Source organism: Psittacula echo (assembly GCF_963264785.1).
Source record: "Psittacula echo genome assembly, chromosome: 2".
NCBI classification, from domain to species: Eukaryota; Metazoa; Chordata; class Aves; order Psittaciformes; family Psittacidae; genus Psittacula; species Psittacula echo.
In genome coordinates, this window is record NC_137737.1 from 55,483,767 (window position 1) to 55,499,618 (window position 15,852).

At 45.0% G+C, this 15,852-nt stretch overlaps 1 protein-coding gene across 1 annotated transcript in view; it reads right to left on the bottom strand.

The window, feature by feature from the left end:
* The window catches only part of OXSR1 (oxidative stress responsive kinase 1), a 93,836-nt gene extending 79,004 nt beyond the window's left edge, over positions 1-14,832 (bottom strand). Inside the window, exon 1 of the mRNA XM_080611728.1 lies at positions 14,573-14,832. Within this exon, the coding sequence (XP_080467854.1) occupies positions 14,573-14,642 (70 nt within the window). The 5' untranslated portion in view covers positions 14,643-14,832. The remainder of the gene's footprint in view (positions 1-14,572) is intronic.
* Between the last annotated feature and the right edge of the window lie 1,020 nt (positions 14,833-15,852).

Here is a 15,852-nt window from a genome sequence, read left to right on the forward strand (position 1 = left end):
TAACTGGATCTTTGCTGCCACATAAGGCCACTGCAGCTCTCTCACTAAGACTAGGATGAATTGCACTGATGCCTCCTCCCAGGCAAATGCAATTGAAGCCAGAGGTCCTCTTGGCAGAGATGTCTGCTTCAGCAATGGGAAGAGTTATGCCAAATGGTCACACGACAAACATCAAATTCTGGCTCTAGAACAGTATTCCCCACTAAGTGCAATGGCAAATTAGCTGCATAGAAAGAGTGCTCACAAAACAGTGCTCTCTGAGCTTTAAATCCATCCCACTACTGGAACTGAGTTTCAGGTACCCTGGGAGATGTGAAAATTTACCTTAAAAGGTAAGTCAGTTGCTCACAAAGCTGTCACAACCACCGGGGACATCTTCCATACCAGTCCTAGAGCATCAGTGTACCAATGTGGTATTAAATTCCCTCTGTAGAGAAAATATACTTTTCCAGGGTCAAATGAATGTTACAAGCAATTTTGGTTGAAAGAAACCCTGAAGGCCTTTAGCCCACTCTGCTGCTGAAAGGTAGATCCCCAGTTATATCAGGTTCTTCAGCATCAAATTCAGTCTAATTTTGAATATCTTTAACAATATATATTTTTACAACCTTTTTGGCTATTCCTGTGTTTGACCACTCATATAGTAAAAGGTCTTTTTTCACCTCACCATCTAATCAGATTTCCCAGTGCTACTCACAACTGTGGCCTTTCACTGTGCATCTCTAGAGTCCAGCTTCATCTCTTTTATAAATTCACACCAGATCACGGAGACAGCAACAACATCCCCCCCCCTTAACTCGCTCTTCTAGGGCTGAAGAAATCCAGCTGTCCCAGCCTAGCCCTGTAAGTCACATTCCCAAGTCTTCTACAGCATGAGACCATGCTCAGCCAAACACCCCTGCACAACTCTGCCCTCTGCTTTCACCATTCCCCAGCATACACACAAGCTCTCTATTTTTAAATGAGATCTGGAATCTATCCGCCACTATCTGGAGTGCGGTGCCAGAAAGCCGCTCGTGACGCAGGCTCTGTTTATAATTGTGCCCTCGGGTTTTCCTCTTATGAACAATGCACACAAAACACTTCCCTGCAAGGCTGCTGTGCACCAAGCAAGGGTTTTCAGGTTCCAGGTATCCAGTTTCAGGTACAAAAAGATTAAAATTCAGAACCATGTTCTGTGGGCTCTGGCATGATCTCTCAAAGGGTTTGGCTTTCACCCTGTTAGTTACACCAGCCACCCTGGTTAGTTAAACCACCCTGTTGCGATTAGCTGCAGAAGCATCAAGAATTAGACAGTCTGCTTCACTCCAGATCTTTTCATGGGATTACACATCTATAATAACAATGAATATCCAGCTGTGGAATCACATGCACACACACACTAAGGTCTCTTGGTCAAGTATGTGACATTAATGGTCCTTGATCCAGATCACAGAGACAGAACACCCAAAGACCAGGAAACCTTTAACGCTTTGCAACACAGACTCAGTATTTACACCTGTCACTGGAGGCACAGGGACAGCAACCTCTATCTATGGGTGCTTCAGCTCTTTGACAGCCTCATGCCAAGTTGCTGTGGGAGCTCTACTCTGTGGTTACTTGTTCCAAGGACAATACAGTAATAAAACAAGAAGCTACAAGACTGGGAATAGAATTTCTTAAGCGTTATTACAGAACACAGTGCAGATACAGATCTAATTAAAACAGAAATTAAATTCCAGATTGCAAACTCAGACTGATCTGGCATTGTTTGGTCCATTTGCTATGAAAGCAAAGTTTTGCCTCTATTTTCTCCACCTTGCTTAAGGTTTATGGTGAGAAAAGAGTCCTTTTGCAAAGAATAAGCCTCCTCTAAAAGCCAGCTAGCAAAAAGCCTCTGTTCAATTCATAGTCAGCTCAGCACAGGGTAGAAATACTCCTTTCCCCAAGCAGGACTTAGTAAGAAGAGTCCACTGGATGTCAAAAGTCTTCCTGGCACGAGCCCCACAATTCAGGAAGAGTGAAGTAATGCAATGTTAACGGTCCTTGAATAAAATACGGTCATAGTTTTTCAAGCAATCTCCCCCCTATGTGTCAGATTCCTACTACAAAATGGAAGCTGCAATCCACTTTCACAGTTACAGATAGCATCAATAAAACCAAAGGGAATTTGTAATGGTACTCAGATGTATTCTTACTACTGCCACAGACAGGACAAAAAAGTCTACTGACAGTGAGGAGAAAGCTTTCAGAGGAAAGTCTCATCTACTCAGCCCAATACCGCGGAAAGAGTGTTGCAAACGTTAATGATGCAAGAATGGAAGTTATGGCCCTGAATCAGCAGGAGGATCACTTGGGTGCTTCTAGCACTGCTCAGAGAGAACCCAAGCAACAAGCCGACTCTTGAGCACTGCTGTTAGAAACACTGCAAGCAACAGCAAACTAATAGGGGGAAATCAGCCAGTTTTGTTCTGTCCCTGGTGGGAAAACCTTTGGGAAACTAAAGCAGCAGTGGAGCAACACAAGGTCAAGATGACTAAAGAGCTACAAAATGACAAGAGCAAATGGAGCTCCCCTCCCACACTGACACAGAGAGCGCAGAAATGTACCTACCCACAGAAGTTCCAGAGCCGCACCAAATCACCCACACTCACTCCCAGACACCTTTCCACCATTCATTCCTGATACGGATCTACTATGAATACTATTTCCTGTAGTGAGAAGAACCAGGGCTTCATGTTTATTTCTCCACGAGCTGAAGGATGACACAAGCACAGTGCAAGATGGCAACACCCTATTTAAAACCCAAGCAGAGGTAGTAAGAGGCCAGGTTTAACCTGATGCACCCTCTCTCAACTCCAGTCATGAAGTATTTGATCTACAAAAGAGGTGGAAAAACATTGAGTAGAGAAGAGGGAAAGAAATACTTACTAATACAGCACAGGGAAGAAATAAATCATCTATTACAACAAAGAAGCCTACGCAAAGCCAGAAAGCAAAAGCAGATTTAACTGAACAGCTGTGAGAAAGCCAATTTTAAAGCCTATGGGGAGGGGTTAGAGGAAAACAAACCATCCCCACTCACTGCATATCACAGCATAAGTACACACTATACATGAGGACACTGCACTATGTGTGTGCAGCAGTCCTACAGGCAAGCATAATAGCTGAACTCCCCATTTACATCAGTAGCTGTTCTCATATTTCTGAGGAAAAAGGCTTTAACAGGAATAGCTCATCCCCATTTTAAAGAAATTATACTAAAACTTTGATGTCAAAATGTCCCCCCGCCCTTCAACATGGCATAAATCACATCACTAAAGTCAGCAGCATGTTCATTCCTCTTTCAGGCTCACCTTGAGCACAGCCAAGTGCTGCTAACATTAAGCTGGGTTCAAGCCAAAGGTGACTGCAAGTACATTAAGACATGGAGCATGTGCTGGACAACACATTGAGAAAAGGTAATAATTGGGAGGTAGTATGTCCAGGCACAGAATTAAGAATTCAGTGCAAATGACTTTTATTTCACACTAGCACATCTGATGACTACAGTCTAGACCTTTTAATGAAAGAGTTGGAAGAACAGAAAAAGCACAGTTATTACTTGTGAAATTCTGTTTGTTTCATTTAAATTGCAGGTGTATCTCTTTGTAATGACCTCTGATCATTTACTTCAGTACAACCAGAGCTTGAGTAGTTTACAATGCATTTATTTCAAGCAGTACTCACACACAAGGGATTTTATGTTGCTAAGACTCAATTACATGTCTTCCCCAAAGCCTGAGAATCTTTGCTCAGTCATTTCATGTCAGTACCTGCAGTGTCCCACAGACAACTAATATTCCAGCATTAATCCAGCATGTTCAAAGAATTTCAGAAAATAAGCAGCACATTTCTGAAACTCAGCTATCCAATTAGAAATACAGCCAAACTACTTGAGCTGCACACAAACTTACTGACAGTGAATTATTTACCATCTTGATGAGAGCTCTCCTTGTTGAAAATACCACTGAAAGCCACGCATTGTGTTCGGAGCTCAGAGGTTCCTGCCCATGTAAGACAATGTCCTGCACAGTGCTGCCATGACTTGTTTAAATGTATTTCCCCTACTCTGGTCCAGCAACACAGAAACACTTGACGCTGAAGACTTACTGCCCAGATCTTTCAGTTGTCTGACTTGTATCCAGTTCACTTATAAGAAGTCCAATACTTTCAGAGGCATCAGAACTGACATGCAGTAGCTGCTGCAGGGTACATCTCTCACGAAACTCAGCATCATAAATAAATGACACTCTGTAGAGAGATCTACAGCTACCGTAAACTGCACAACTCAATGCCAAGGTTTCTGCAGAAAAGAAGGGGAGTCTTATGGAAATTTTCACCCCACCCCACATCGCATTGTTCTCTCAAAACCCTTTCGCTATCTTTTAGGCTCTGAACACAGAAAAACGTCATGTTTTCCCACCTTCGGCAAGCATTCAGGTTGGGAATCATTACAGGCCAAGCACAGAAATGACACTTTTGGAGACAAAACAGTCATCCTGTCAATATAAGGACTGGAACAGAGAGTAAGGAATAGGATTGCCATGCAAAGGCTGTCAGTAAGATATCTGACAAAATTATCACCAGGTCACTTTGCTGTTTGATTTCACCAATGAGCTGCTTCACCTGAAGTCACCAGTTCACAGTCTACGTCACAGAGCTGAGCTTTCAGGGGCCTCCCTACTGCTAAGTGGTACTAAATACAGCCAAGAGCTACAGCCACTGGACTCTACACTACCACAAGAGCTGCAAGGGCAAAAAATAAATGCAAGTGAAAGCCACTGGCCACAGATGGTAGCAGCAGAGAGAAGGATTTACAGGGACTAGCATCAGCCTATCTCACATTCTACCTAACCTTTCCACTGTAAACACCAAAGCATAGAAGAGACGGTGCTGTTGTTGACTGTATGCATGACCTCTTACAACCCCTAGAAAAGAATCATAGAATAGAATCACAGAATCATAGAATCAATACCCCAAACTAGCTCAAATTAGCACACATGCTCATCATGCCCTTAAACAGATATGATTTAACCTGAAGCCCACCTCAATAAAAGGACAGAAACACTACTTACACACTGGTGGTCTACAGGAAAGAGACCAGAACCTCACCAGAAAGTACAAACATCCTCTGGTTGCACAAGGCCCACAGGTGATTTGGGGAACACCTCTGAAACCATTTTCCCCACAGCACTAACTACACTAAGCTCCAGAGGGCCAGTTACACAACTCCTGTGTGACCCACCACATTTACTTAAGATGCTATTAGCATGCCTAAATTAGATTTTCAGTTTGAAACCAATTATAATTTATTTGATTTCATGCCAACATCTCTGGCTAATTTAAAGGGCACTGCAGCTATGCAGTGTTAATGCTACACAATGGAAAGCAGGCTCAAACATCTGATTTCCTAACACAGTAATATTACTGGAGAAGGTTTATCCTTCCCTTTTAATCACTGTCAGTTGTCTTTCTGGTATACACAGCAATGTAAATATCATGCTAGCTGTCATCAGGTACTACCAGGGCTCAAAATGCAGCCCCAGTACAGCAGTCAAGCCAGCACTCTCCTTTTCCCTCCCAACCTTTATCTCTGAACTCTGTCTCAAATATAATTGTCAACTGTAGAGGATATTTTATTTGGCCAGGATTCCACTAAACAGAACAATCTGTCTGCTTACAGTGCAGATATCTGATAGTACAGTGGCTATTTTAGGTAAATAAGTACCCATTATGTCCTCTCTTGAAGGCTATTACCCTTTCTTTTCAGGGAATAGCTTGCTCTAATAAATCTTTTTTGTGTCTGCCAATGTGTTCAGCACACAAGATCAGCCTACTGGTTAAAAATTTCAATTTTCAACCACGAGTAGTAAGAACCATCCCGAGCCTTAGGATCTGGACAAATAACTGTGCTTAGGCTGCTAGCTCACCAGCCCCTCAGCTGTTCAAATACAGATTTGCATCAGCAAGTTGTTCAACAGGAAGAGAGTTCATGCTCAGGATGCTTTTTCCAGTGAAGTACCGTTTGCCGGAAGTCAATACCAAGGTATTTCTCAGCTGTCAATAGCAAGTTATTTAATAGACAGCACTTGGCATCTTCAGTGACCATTTTTACTTTAGTGAAGGGATGGAAGTTACAACCTCAGCTTTCAATGTGCTTGGTGCACTACCTCACAAGCTCAGAGACAGAAAGAGGTTCACAAAGAACTGGCGTAAGGAGTAAAATTCTTACAGGTGAGGACATAACATGTCAAGCTTCCAAACGACTCAATTTTCACTGGCAGATCTTAAGGAATCATAAATCAAAAATGTTTGTAGTCAACACATTTAAGGTTTAGAGACAGCATAAATTTCAAGCTGCAGCTCTCCCAAGCCTTCACTGAAAGCTGTCTCCTTGTAGATTCCGCAGGCAGTGTAAGGAAAACACCTATAGAGACATGCTATAAAAGAGAAGGCATTGTTACTTCCCACTGTCATAGGAAATCCATTAAGCAGCCGTTTCATACAGTGATGACAGGGTCACACGGAGCTTTGAGTGTTTAATAGAACGTGTGCCTGTAATTCCCCCATGCACCATTTCAAACACAAGCATTCATTAATTTGGTATAGGGATTATACAATTTGGCATCAGCTATAGCAGGGAACTGGACTCCACATCCCTGGGAGTCTTTTCTAGCTCTGCCTCTCAGCAAAATAAGTGAGAGTAGCTTTCGAGTTTTGTTCTGAAAACTGACACAATGAAATCCACCCCTGGCGATTTTGCAGGAAAGGTGTTTACCCAATGACAAGAAGCATAGTCTTTAATTTATGAGTTTTTAAGCCATCAAGATAACCTAATATTGTGTTGCCTGCCTGAAGTAGGAGATAACCCTAAATGTCTGACTGAGGTTTCAGCTGCCCCCCTTACCTCAACAGATACCAGCATTGAACCCAGACAGCCAATTTCCTTAAGAAAAATACCCTCTAAGCGCTGTCATCCTGCAGCCATAAACTTGTGCTCTCACTTTCCAAATGCAATCATTTTCCACTACTCTCTGCATTGTGTTCAAAGCTTCCTTTTCAGAATAGCTGGAACAAGCCCTGGAACCTAAGAAAACAGACCTGCAATCCCCTAAAGACCAAAAATGAGCAAGAGCCTAACTTAGACCAAATCGAACATGAAAATGCACAACATGTCCAACAGCAACTACTGTTAAACTAATGTTTAGTAAAACTTTTTTTTTTTGTACGTTTTATAAAACATACAAGATCTAACAATCTCAGGCACCAACCACAAGCATGTCAATGCAATTCCACGCTCATAACTAGTTTTGTAGAACTTCTTCCTACTTCCAACACCCTCCCCTCTAACAAACTGCAAAACTTATCCATTAACTCTGCTCTAAGAATAAAGGCAACTCAAATCCTTCCACACAATAAGTGAGCAGGAGGTACCACAGGCCAAGCCACGTGCTCAGTCAAATGTCAACAGAAGTGAGGCGGGGTACTCAAGATCAAAATTTCACTCTGCAGTTTTAACTTAATCAACAATTCTGTGGATGGATGAAAAGGAAACATCATCCTCACATATAGCTTTATTATTAACAAGGTGCCAGCAGTAAAAAAGAGTGCAGTTTATGCTTATATTACCATTCATGACTATAAAGCAGTGACATTTTAGCAAAACCTAAGGAGAATTCACTGCAGTAAGAGACAATCACTGAAGTATTTCAACTTGCACTATTCTTTAACAGCTGCTCGTACCTCTTCTCTCCAGGATGAATTTACATAGGCTCATTTCCTGCCTGAATGAAATACCCATTCAGGAGAATGCTATAAAGTCACTTTAGCATGAAACAGTGAAATGAAACAAAACAAGAAATTTTTCTGTCCCCCACCCCCAACTCAGTAGCTCTCAAGACAAAATGGATGGAGCAGAAAATTGAAATTTGGCAAGAAATTAAAATCTCATTCAGAAGAGCTCTTCTGTATTCCCTCAAAAAATGCATTTTAATTTGACTGAGTTAGAAGAGTTTGCAAAGCATGCAGTATGAGCTGTATAAAACTTTGAGGGGTGGAAGAAAGATTTAGCTAATTTGGTGGGAAAGTGAATCAGTGCTCTGAGTTTACTCTGTACTTCATTCATGGATGGGATTCATGAAGCTTTTAAGACTTGAAGACAACTGTCCCCTGCAGTGTGCAGAACCAAAGACATGCAAGAAATCCTTGCACAATGTGTTAGACTAGTTTTGTGGAGGTTGATACAAAACCAAATGGGGTTTTTTCCAGGGTGGAATTTCTCCTAATTGCAACAAAATCTGTGTTAAGCAAAAATTCTGTGTGCAGTAATGCACATGAGGAAACAGCAGTCTTTAAGAACCTTGGGGAGTGGTGAAAGAGGGGACTCAGGAAAAGATAAAAGTTGGTATATCTCGTAGTTATTGAGTAGGGGTGAAAAGAAACACTAGATTTTTCCTTTTTGCACTTGGATCACTGTAAAATCCTACCTGCTTGTATTACGTGACAGGATCACATAATATGGTTAAATACAAGGAATACACGGGTTCTGATGATTAACTTGAGAACCCCAAATATGAGCAGCGTTTTGAGGCAAATACCACACTCAAGCAACCTAAGGGATCAAGCTTAATCCCATACTAAGGTCAGTCTCTTTGTATTAGTACACAAGAGGAACATGAGAAATACTGCGGCAGCATCATGCCCTAGTGAGGTACCTGTATCTCTGCTGTCACTTAGCTGTACTGCCACCATTCGTTACAGTGACCTTGTTTTACTCAAGTCAGACAAGTTTGATTTTCTTAGTACAGCTCCTTACATTATCATATGCATTATTTTGCACATCAGAGGTACTACATCTCCTCTCACATACCCATGAGCAATGACCTTCTGGTCAAGAGCCTCGACTGCCTGTCAGCCAGAGACTTAACCCTGCCGCAGACTTTCCTGCACGGCTGCCAGAAAAACAGACAGAGCTTCATAGTTTTTTAGAAATATTGAGACTGAACTCCCTTAGATGAAGTCACATGAAACTGCATCAACTGAGAGCCAAGTTCTTCATATCTGCATCTCAGTTGTTTTGATTCTAAAGGCAGTACAGGGTAATAGGCTAAACTCATCTGGAAAGCCCCAGGATCCTGAGATTTCAAAGATTTTGCAATGCCAAATTTCACTGCTCCAACAGCTATTCTTCTACACCCACAAAGCTCTCAAGTCTGTCTCTCTCTATTAATAAAGTTTAATAACACCAAATTTACACGCGTTCCATTAGCATGTCCATAGCTAAATTTACTGCCACAGAGATTTATAACTGATATAGTGCATTTTAAGGGAAACCTTCCAAGAAAATTTGACCAAAACGCAGTTTTTCATCATTTACTAATACAATTAGCAAAAGGACTCTGTTATTGCCCATCATTTTAAATAGCTTCAACTTCCATTAAAAGATTACATCTCTAGACACTGACTTGGTGGGCAAGCTGCTAACACTCAGAAATAAAGCAGATGCTGCCAAGTTTAAATAGACAAATGTTCTGGGGAAGAGTTGATTATCTCCAAGATTTTTTCAGCTGCAGAAGGAAGAAGCCTCCCAGGCGTGCATTTGTCAGCCAGCATATATACCCCTCAGGTGTGCTCAGGAGCACAGCACATTCACATTTCCCAGCACCAGCCAAGATATTTGCATTAAATTTGAACTATTTAAATAGTATTCTTGAGAAATTAAAATGTTAAACCTTAATCAGTCCAGGAACCTAGAAGTACTGGAAGCAACGGCCACAGGAAATTGTGAACTACTTCTAACATGAAACACCCTGTGTAGTTTTTTTCTTACTACCCCCAAATAGCCAAAAGTAGCAGGAAGTGTCTCTGCCCTCCCCTCAAATGAGCTGCAAGGCAGCCACACCACTTCACTAATAACGATGTATTCTTCCCAGCCAGCCTCTTTCATCACTGCTTGGCTTTGTATGTCCTTGGTTTGCTTCCTTGTGCATTTTATCCTCCTTCCTATCAAAGAGCAAACAACAGAACACTAAACAAAGACACACGCACAACTAAACACCTTTTGCTGAAGACCGACTCTAATTTAGTCCTGTTCTAGTAGGGTGATAGTATCAAAGGTCTTACAGAAAGGAGATGTGCCAGGTATTCAAAGGAAGGGTAGACTGGATGCAGGAGTAACCTGGCTATTCAGTCTCACTCAGGAATACACAAGAAGATGCGTAAGTCTGCATCCAACCAGCTGAGAACCTGTGATACTAAGAATCACCCACAAGTGCCCAAGCAGACCAAAGTACTATGAATGACCTCTAGCATTATTTTTTTTTTTTTACATAGATCTACCTTTGCCCGAAGTTGATTTTATACAAGCTTTAACATAATGCAAAACAACAAAAAGGCTTTTCTACTAACTTTAAGTGGAAGAAGTTTACAAATGAGCGCACAAAGCAGATCTGCCAATGAACTAACAAGCCTGAATACTGGGAATATAGTGTAGGCATTAAATTTGTTTAGCTAGGCTAGGGAGGAGGAGTGGGAATCCACGATGAAATGCTAAAACAAAACATATGGCACCAAGACTGAAGTCTAAACACTCCATTTAGTTCTCCGCCAGTTATATACAGTGTAATATTTTTCCTGAATGGGTTTTAAACAGTTAGGCATATGAAACTGGCTGCAGCTAGCACATAAGACTCACAGGTACCAATCAACACCACACTTCAAAAAAAAAACGTCAAAAGTTGCCATTGAACTTCCATGCTTCCCATTCCAGTTTTCACATCCAAAGACTCCGATCATACCTGGTGAGTACTTACAGGCTGCTCTGTTTCAATGGCAGTGCTTTTTCAGAACAGGAGAAAGCTACACCAGCACAAGATGGGCAGATAAATTTGGGGAAGCAGAAATCTTAAGCTTAAGAAGTTCCTCTATACCTGCAAAAGACAATTTTCTTCCGCACAGGCATACATATGTAGAGCCTGCAGTGAACGTGGCTAGAAATCTAAATATTCAACTCCAAAAGATCCATGCATTTGAAAGCAAAGCCCAACTCAAAAGCTACATGAACCATAGTCATTAAAAAACCTAATCATTCAGGAAACAGTGACTTAAATTTTCAATTTAAGCTTGATTTCTGAGGGGATAAGAAACTCCCACCACATCTGTTCATGCAGCCTGCACTGTCCTCATCGCTACGAAGGAATCTGTCAGGGGAGAAAGGGCACAGGAACAGAGCAAGGGAGCACTCCCACCACTAATTTATCTTTTGTTTCTGGCACAGACAGCTCACAGCAGAGAGGATGCTCCTAAATCAAACAGCCACAGCCAGAACAGCTCTCATCTTTCCAAAAAAGTAGCAAAATGAGAATGACCCAGTTCCAACCAACTTCACTACTGCTACCAGCATTTCCAAAAGGAATTGTTGGATCCGAGGGAACCTGCATGTGCAAGGAGCCCATCAGCACAAGCAGCATGAGGTAGAATTCTTTTTCTCAGGCTTCAAAAAGGAGACTGCAGTGATTTATATGCAATCCATGCTTAGAAGACCACCTTCCCAACCACCAGCACAGACTACATTTTTCTTTTTACATGAAAATTTACATGTCTCAAGAGGCAGTATTCACCTGCAAAGACTATCACTACTCTAGAGGCACATTTCATAGAAATGCTTTAGAAATTGCTTCCTTGACTCCACTTTCATTTTATCTTTTTTGACAAGAAAGTCAGGTTCTGATCCTGAGCAAGGTTCCTTAATTCAGTGTACTAGAAGCTATTTAACCCTAAGGAGGCTACTCAGCCGTTACTAACACTAACCAAGCATAATCACAGGCATTAATCTATACCTTTATAATTGCCTGAGTCATTCCCAGTGCTGAGTAATCCTTTAGCCAGAATGAAGAGGGCAGTTTTACAGAAGTTCTCTTCACAGGTAGGAAACTTGCTGGTTTTGTTCCTGGTATGGAGCCGTCCACATCAAATAAAAGCCACATATGGCTATTTTCAGACGAAACCAGTACAAATTAAGGAATTAAACTACACATGGCTTTCTTTTACCCTGATGTGGAAAAAACAGCTGAGCTGGTAACCTACTAAATAGTGGACTCTAACTTTAAAGAGCAACGTTTCTCATCAGGAAACACATTAAATCTTTTGAAAACACCAGTGCAAGGTTCACCTCTTTCCACACCAGGGCATCTCTTTGTTCCCTGCTGAAAGACTTTTCCAGCTCCACAGAAGAGAGCTCAAGAAAAAAAAAAAACTACATCAACCCTTGAGGTTTACAGGAGAAATGAAGCAGGAGGCAAGGCAGTCCAGCTCAGCTAACACAGTGACACTGCGTCCCACAAATCATATGCATGCTAGGAAGCTTGCGTCACATCTCCATCCAGGACGCTGGCAGACACACCAATGTTTGAAATGAGTAAGGGGGAGAGGGAAGGGAAAGTTAAAAAGAGAAACCATACGTTTGCAATATACACATTTCAGTGTACACCCCATTACACACCAGAATGCCAACACAATCCTTCAGCAAGCAGGCAACATCCAGAAACTCAGTTTACAGAGGGTCAGGGGAAAAAACACAGAAGAAATTAAACACTTCTCTCTTGATTTCTCCCAAAGTTCTGTCAGTTAACATGAGAAGACAGCACATCTCTGCTCCTCCTAATACTTTGAGGCTGCAGGATGTGTGTTCCCAGCAGCAAGTTCTCCTAAGTGCAGAAGTGCATTTATGGTCCCTTTTGTTCCCATCCCACCCTGCTCCCCAGCTACAAAGAGGCAGATTGTCCATTTGCTCCAGCTCAAATCCTTGCTTTGTGCTACCAGAACATTCATTTGCAGGCTCCCAAAAAGTATTTTCTACACACACAGCCCAGTTCCCTTTCCCAGAAAAAATGGGTGGCAGGTTCACCCCCTTTCTCCCAGCAGGTTTATCTCCTGCTCCTCAAAGAGCGTGAACATCATCCTCACCAGGGTTCATTTTCCAAAGGAGGTTTAAAGGGTTTACCTGCAAGATTAAGTCTTACGGGGAGTTTGTCTCCTTCCTAAAGCACTGCTGCTCCCCTTGAGCAAAGGGAGAGGACAAAGCCTGATCCTACAGAGCAACAGGGATCTCCAGAAGGATTTCCCCCCCTCCACAGCTTTAGTTCCTTCCTACTTTTAAACAATATCAAGAATCTAATCTCTTAAAACAGTATTCTCACAAACTCTCCCACCCTCCTTAACAGAGGACAAGTCTCCCCATGAGGCAGAGATGGAAGGCCTGGGCATGATAGCGCCATGTCATTTATAAACTTCAAATAAAAGCACTCCACAGAGATTACTCTAAAAATTAACCTCCTTCCTTTAGAAGCCTTTGGCCAGGAGCCTGCCCTGCTGCCTCCTGCTTTATTTCATGCCTGTGGAGGGCAGAGCAAGACAGGAGGCACTGACCTTAAGAGTCACTTGTGGCACAACCTCAGATGTGTCACACACTCGCCCTACAGCAATATATCCCTCAAATACACACCCCGGCAAAATGGTTGAAACAGCCAATAAATCAGTACAGCGGGAGGCCTTTGGTAACTGTGCAGTTTGAAGTCAAGAGAGAGTGAGCAAGGGGAAAAAAAATCATTTAATGGAGAGAGCAAGGGCTGGGGCCTCAAGCTACAAGGACAATGAATGAAAATGCACAGCAGCAGCAAAAACCCAGGATAAAAGGCTCGTTCAGCAGCACTACAAAACCCCGGAGCCCCCTGCACAGACCAAAGCAATGCTGGGTTCCAAAACTGTTAATAGAGAGGTGGTTACCCTCCCAAAACGAGTGTGGATGCCCTAGAAAGAGAGTATCCCTGTAAGCTGTGGAGTTTGCTCCTGCATATCAGGGTGACAGGCAGACAGAAGAGCCCCAACAACGTGGACGATCCCTTTCCCGCTCACCCCGGCGTGAGGATATACGCACCCCCATAAAGGAGCGGGGAGCAAAGGCTTGAGGTGATCCTCTGCCTGAGGGGTCCACCCCAAGCTTCTGCTACGTATGGGGCAGACCCATGCCCCGCTCTGTGGGTTCCGCACACCCGTAGGGGGTTGCAGCCCCCAACACACGCACAGGGTGAACCCATAAGTGGAGCCCCAGGCCCGCACCCAACTCGTGTCGTGCGTGTGTGTCCCCGAATGCGCACATCCCAGTGCGGGGGGACCAGGACCCACAGACTCCCCCTCGGAGTGGGGATAGACCTCCACACCACATACCGCCCTCGGAAATAAGGGGAAACGGGACAGACCCCTCCTCAGTGAAGGGTCTCCCAGACCCTCACACCCCACAGCGGGGCGCAGACCCCCCTCACACCCTCCACATACACACAACGCCGGAGAGGAGGGACACGGACATACACAGCCTCATTCCTTGACGGAGCTGTGTGACAGTACCCCCCCCCTCAGCTGAGGGGGGTCAAACCCACACACACACTTCCCTCAGTGGAGACATCCCCCCAGCCCCACACACCCCTCATCCCCTCCAGCGCGCGCACAGACGCCGTGTGACGGCCGAGCGCCCCCGTCCCGCCCTGCCGCCACTCACCGATGACCTCCTGCAGCTCGTAGTCATCCTTGTTGATGGACCAGGGCAGCGCGCTAGGGTCCTCGGCCATGGCCGCGCCGCGCCCGCCGCCAGCCCGCCCTCCGCGTCGCGAGGAGGAGCGCCGCGCAGGAGCGAGGAAGCGGAGAGGCGCTGCGCTACCCCGCGCCGCCCGACCCCCAGCCGAGCCCCCGCCAGCAACGACTCCCGCAACCCCACCGCCGCCTCCGCCGCCTGCCGCTACCGCCGGCCAAACTTTGCCTGCTCCCTCCACCTGCCCATGCCCAAAGCGACCTGACGTCACCCGCGCACGCCGGCGACACCACAGACCGCACGCCCCGCCCGCCACAGCGGGGCTCCGCCCGGCGCCATCTTGAGCGTGGCGCCCCTCCGCCGCCGCCACACGGCGCTATCCACGGTTTACTCGGCTACCGCGACCGGCCCCCGGAGATGGGCCGGTACGGCAGGCTGGTGAAAGCGGGCTGCGGGGCGGGGATAGTCGTTAAGGACAAGACAGGGAAGGGCGGGGAATGCCACACACAAGATGGCGGCCACCCACATCTTCCGCTCCCTCAGGCAAGAGGGGGGAGGGGCTGCTGGTTTTAAGACCCACTCCGGGCTACGATTGGCTGCCAACGGCCGAATCCGTAGCTCCCATTGGCGGGGAGGCTGTCAGTCGCAGCTTGTCCTTCTGCAGGGTCCCTGCGCCTGCGGGGTCTTTGGTTGTAGCTGGGGGGAAAGGCCAGGCTGCGGCGGGAAGCGGTGGCCGAGGGTGAGGCCTGTAGTGAGGGGAAACCAGAGCAGGGAGCGTGGCAGGTGGCCACGGGCGCAGCCCGCCGGCAGCCTTCCTCCCAGACGTGGTGATAGTAGCCCTGTGGTGTCTCCCTGGTGTGCTGGACACATTATAACCCACCGTGAGGAAGGGTGGAAAGCAATGGTGCGCCCTGCCCCGGATTTGGTTCAGGAGGGACGTTTTAATCCTGAGGCAAAGAAGGCCAAGCCACCGTCTCCCCTTTGTTTCACCACCAGCCCAGCCGTGCAGTGAGCAGGTGTGGAGCCTGGCCCAGGCGCTTGGAGGATCCACATTCCATGTTTAAAAATAGGTCCCAGGGTTACGATAGGTATGGAGGGATCAAGAGGTCTGGCTTTCTCTTTGCCCCCTCTGAAGATGAGCAGTTCTCTGTTTTCCCAGCTGCTGGATGGTTCTGCTTGTTCCACACTGCAATTTCAACATTCATGGATATCTCCAACATCCTACAGTTCTTGGCCCACAAGTCTGTAGC